Source organism: Urtica dioica, chromosome 9 (assembly GCF_054948205.1).
Source record: "Urtica dioica subsp. dioica isolate 48M chromosome 9, U.dioica_male_clone48M_v1_H2, whole genome shotgun sequence".
NCBI classification, from domain to species: domain Eukaryota; kingdom Viridiplantae; phylum Streptophyta; class Magnoliopsida; order Rosales; family Urticaceae; genus Urtica; species Urtica dioica.
The window spans coordinates 16,138,762-16,142,877 of NC_142764.1; the positions used below are offsets into that span (position 1 = coordinate 16,138,762).

The following is a 4,116-nucleotide window of genomic DNA, read 5'->3' on the forward strand; positions in this document are numbered from 1 at the left end:
TTAAAAGTTAAAACACGGCATGAACTTTCATTACTTGTTTTTAATAGTAAAATCAAGCTAACATAGAAATTGTTTTCTAAATAAAATGTAAAAGAAAATAAAAGGAGAATTGAGAGGTAGATATAACAGTCATTGAGTAGGATTAGATACTAATCCGAAACCAAAATGTGCACGTCACACTCGAAATATTCGGGATTAATAGGGAAAGACGCAAGAGGTTAATTCGAGACTATCTTTATGCTAATTGAAAGAAGATACAGAACATAACAATAATCTCCTAGATATATATATCCAAGTCTAACAGAAGCGAGCTATATGTACAACACTCAATGACAATGTTGCCAACGAAAAGACAATTACTTCCTCAAGGCTACATCTATCTCTTCCGGCGCTTCGGCTTCACCTGCAAAATAATTCGCGTTCGTTCACACTTTATTCACTAATGTTATGCAATTGAAGATCGACCAATGCCTTTATTTCATGAAACATTTGACAGATAATTGCAGCCTCGGATTGAAGTTTATAGACTGCTTATCTATAGCTACAAATCAATCAAAACAGAAATTAAAAATTAATCCCTACCTTGGCTTCATCGGGAATAGCATTCTGGGACTTCTTAGCGTCTCGGGCGGCGCGTTGTTCATCGTCCTCGGACGAGCACTCGGAGCAAACAAACTCTTCGAGGGTCTTGGCTTCGTCGATGCTCATGCCCACACAAGCTGGGTGGTACCTGATCACCACAATTCACATAACAAAATCTCTTTCTTTTTTTCTTGAATACAATTTCTAGGTTTCGTATTCAGACGCAATCCAAAGCGAAAACCACAGATTTATATTTTCAAAAAAAGGAAAGGGAATGAATCCTTACCAGTCCTTGCAGCCCTCGCACTGCACCATCAGATCATCCGGGTTGTAAGGCATTTCACACTTGCAGTACCTTCACTCACACACACAAAAAGATCAGATCTTTTTTTTTTTTGGGGCACTCTCAAGCTATGTTTAGGAAACATCTACAAATTTGATAAAATTTTCAATTTTCAACCAAAATTTTAAGTTTTTTCGTGATTAATTCTTCAAATAATTTGAATTCTCAGTTTCCCCCCTCTTTTATGGGTTCCAACTAAGAATGAGAGAGAGAGAGAGAGAGAGAGAGAGAGAGAGAGAGAGGTCTCACACGGCGACGCGGTCAGGGGTGAAGCTTCCGGTGGCGGCTTTGTACTCGAATCGGCAAAAGTAATCGTCGGCGGCGACATTGTCGAGCTTCGTGTAGCTCTTGAATGAGTGGACGTTACACTTTCCTTCGATGGTGTGAGCGCTCTGGACATCGAAGTGGTCGGACAAGAAGATCTCCTTCGCGCCGTGAAACTGCCTCCGACCTCCGATAGATTCCTCCGGCCGGTAATACCACCGTACCTTCACCGTGACCTTGTTCCTTCCGTCGCTCTCTATCCTCTCCACTCTCGCCACGTACGGCGGGTTCCCGATGTCCGACGGTCTCATCAGGACGCAATCTCCGGCTGATCCTCAAAAACCGATTTCGTTTTTAATTTTCATGCAGAAAACGAAAAGTAATAAATAACTAAAATAAAATAAATTTCGCTCGAGCTCTGACCTCTGACGACTTTGTTAGTGCCTTTGATGGTGTACGAGTCCAAGTCCTTCTTGCCTGGTCTGGTCTTCGCCATTGCGGAAGAAGAGAGAAAAAATGTCGGAGCTTTGGAAGTTGCTTTGGATGAGCTTAAACCAGAAGATGCGAGTTTTCTCGGGAAACAGACAAAACCTAGGGCTTGGTGAAGAGGAGAGAGAAAGAGAGAGAGAGTGACTAGACTGTTCTCTCTCCTACACTGAATTTTCACGTAGTAAAGAAGAGTGATGTATAGAGATTTGAATTAAACACAGATTAAGTCCACTATTAATTTGGTTTCATGTTTGTTTAGAGACCCTAGACAGAGACAGAGCTTCTTTTGTCTGGTTGTGTTGTGATGTACTATCAACCATTTCTTGTGGAATAAGAGTGACTTTACACACACTGTTCCATTCTATTTTAAATTTGAATTTTGGCTTTGGCTGTTTCCATGCCGGTAAGACAAGGATTGAAATGTCGACGGTCGATTTTGTGCCAATGATCTAAAAAATCAGAAATTGTGGTGGACGACGAAAATAATATGAAAATTAAAAAAAATTATGTTGACGAAAATTTCAATAAAACACGAAAATGCCGACGGAAATAATGTTACATACACGTAATAAAATTAGTTTCAAACACATGCATTATAAATTCAAACTTCAAATTCAAGTTTCCAACACACGTAATAAGTATACACATCATAAAAAAAACATAAACAAATAGTCCAAAACACATAATAGGTTAAAAAACAAAGATAGTTCAAAACACATACTAAGTTCAAAACAGATAAAAAGACTCAATAGTAGCTTGAATGACGGTGGGGTTAATAGTAATCATCGGTTCTTGCTTGGCGATCACAATAGTCAGTCCATGTCGTGTGACCATCATAGCTAGATTGATAGTTTAAGAGATGGTTGTTGTAGTTAGACTAGTTATCTCCAACAACACTGCAGAAGACATGATACTGATGTAATGCTTCATGAGGGTGGGGACGGGAACGAGGATATGCACATGCACCGAATAAGGACATGGGTAAGGATACGCATACAAACCTTCACCGTAAGATTGAGACGACATTAGGTAAAACGACATTGAGCCAAATTGACTCGCTATGGAGTCGACGTCATAATCAGTAGAGGACATGGACATGGTGGAACTCATTCTCATTTGTCTACCACTAGTGTATTGCTCAGTCTCAAAGTCATAGAATTAGTCGAACCTGATAGACATTAATTTGCATGAAGATCAATCGAATACATAAAACATATTAATAAACATATCACAATATAATGGTACCTTCCAAGTGAATCGCGCGCTCTGTGGTCCTCATCTTGCGTAGCTTGGTATCCTGATCTATAGTCCAAGGATCACACCATCACCACCAACACCAACACCAACACCACTACCAACGCCAACACCAACACCACCACTACCACCAATATCACCACCATCAACGTCATTGTCGGATGAAGTTACATCGACCTCTTCACTCAATACTCGTTCGGCACTGATACCTACTGAACGAGCTTGTATAGCACTTGTAGCTCGGGTCGTTGAGGTTCATCATCAAGGTGGACAGGTCGAATCCATTAAAGAAGAAAATCTTTGTCCATATCGTCCCTTATGGCTTGCATTGAAATTTCTATGGTGTCCAATGGATCTAACCTTTCTTGTTTTCGTGCATATCTTTCCGGTCTTGGAGTTGTAACTTCATATTTTAGGTACAAAAGACGGGTTGTTCCAACCTTTTGGAAACAAGACGATTCCGTTGTTTGGTGTGGACTAGCGCAAAAGTGCACCAATTTCTTTCGCAAGCCGATGATGAAGATGTTTGCGAGAGAATTCGCATGGCCACCCTCCTTAACTTCGGCGTCTCGATCCCGAATATGCTCCACCATTCAGCTACAAAATGAATCCTTACGATCAAACATTGATAATGAATGTCTATACCATAAAACATAAACTACATGACTTGGATAATCCTTTGGCCTCGCAAAATTGGATAATCTAAAAAACAAGGTGCGTTATAAATTATAAGGTCTTAAATACGGTTCAATAAAAACAAGCTTCAATAAAACATGTACCTCATTGCCAAAGATTGAGCAATCATCATGTGGATTCAATGTGTCAAATACGGTAGTCACGGCAGTGACATGCTTTGGCTTCATCAAGATGTTCAGATTGTATTGACACCTTGGATTTAAGTGGTAGGCTGCCTCATGTAACGGGTGACAAAGCTGTCTCTCCCACATCTCGACTGCGATATCATCAACTCATTGTTTGTTTGGAATCTTTTTCAACTTTGCCTTCATCAAGTTGAAGACGTGGTAAAACACACCTAAAAAATTCAAAACATAATAAGTTTATAACATAATAAGTTTAAATACGTACCTAAGGTCGGGACGACTTCTATCTCAACGAAGCGTAGAGAGGTATATATGGGCTTGAACACCTTACAAACCCCATCAAGCTTGTAAGAGCTAAGTAAT

The 4,116-nt window shown here is 39.9% G+C and overlaps 1 protein-coding gene across 1 annotated transcript; it reads right to left on the reverse strand.

The window, feature by feature from the left end:
• Positions 1-218: 218 nt before the first annotated feature.
• On the reverse strand, positions 219-1,880 carry LOC149385314 (chromatin remodeling protein EBS-like). The gene is made up of 5 exons (XM_089627388.1): positions 1,613-1,880; positions 1,175-1,517; positions 869-937; positions 583-730; positions 219-403 (listed from the first exon to the last, which is right to left on the reverse strand). Exons 1-5 carry the CDS (start codon positions 1,683-1,685, stop codon positions 377-379), a joined length of 660 nt encoding a protein of 219 aa, XP_089483514.1. The 5' UTR covers positions 1,686-1,880; the 3' UTR covers positions 219-376.
• Positions 1,881-4,116: the final 2,236 nt, after the last annotated feature.

Coding starts and splice junctions, on each gene's coding strand:
- LOC149385314 (XM_089627388.1), bottom strand. CDS start 1,685: ATGGCGAAGACCAGACCAGGCAAGAAGGACTTGGACTCGTACACCATC. Junction 1,518..1,612: donor CACTAACAAAGTCGTCAGAG/GTCAGAGCTCGA, acceptor TTTGAGGATCAG/CCGGAGATTGCGTCCTGATG. Junction 731..868: donor TGCGAGGGCTGCAAGGACTG/GTAAGGATTCAT, acceptor TGTGGTGATCAG/GTACCACCCAGCTTGTGTGG.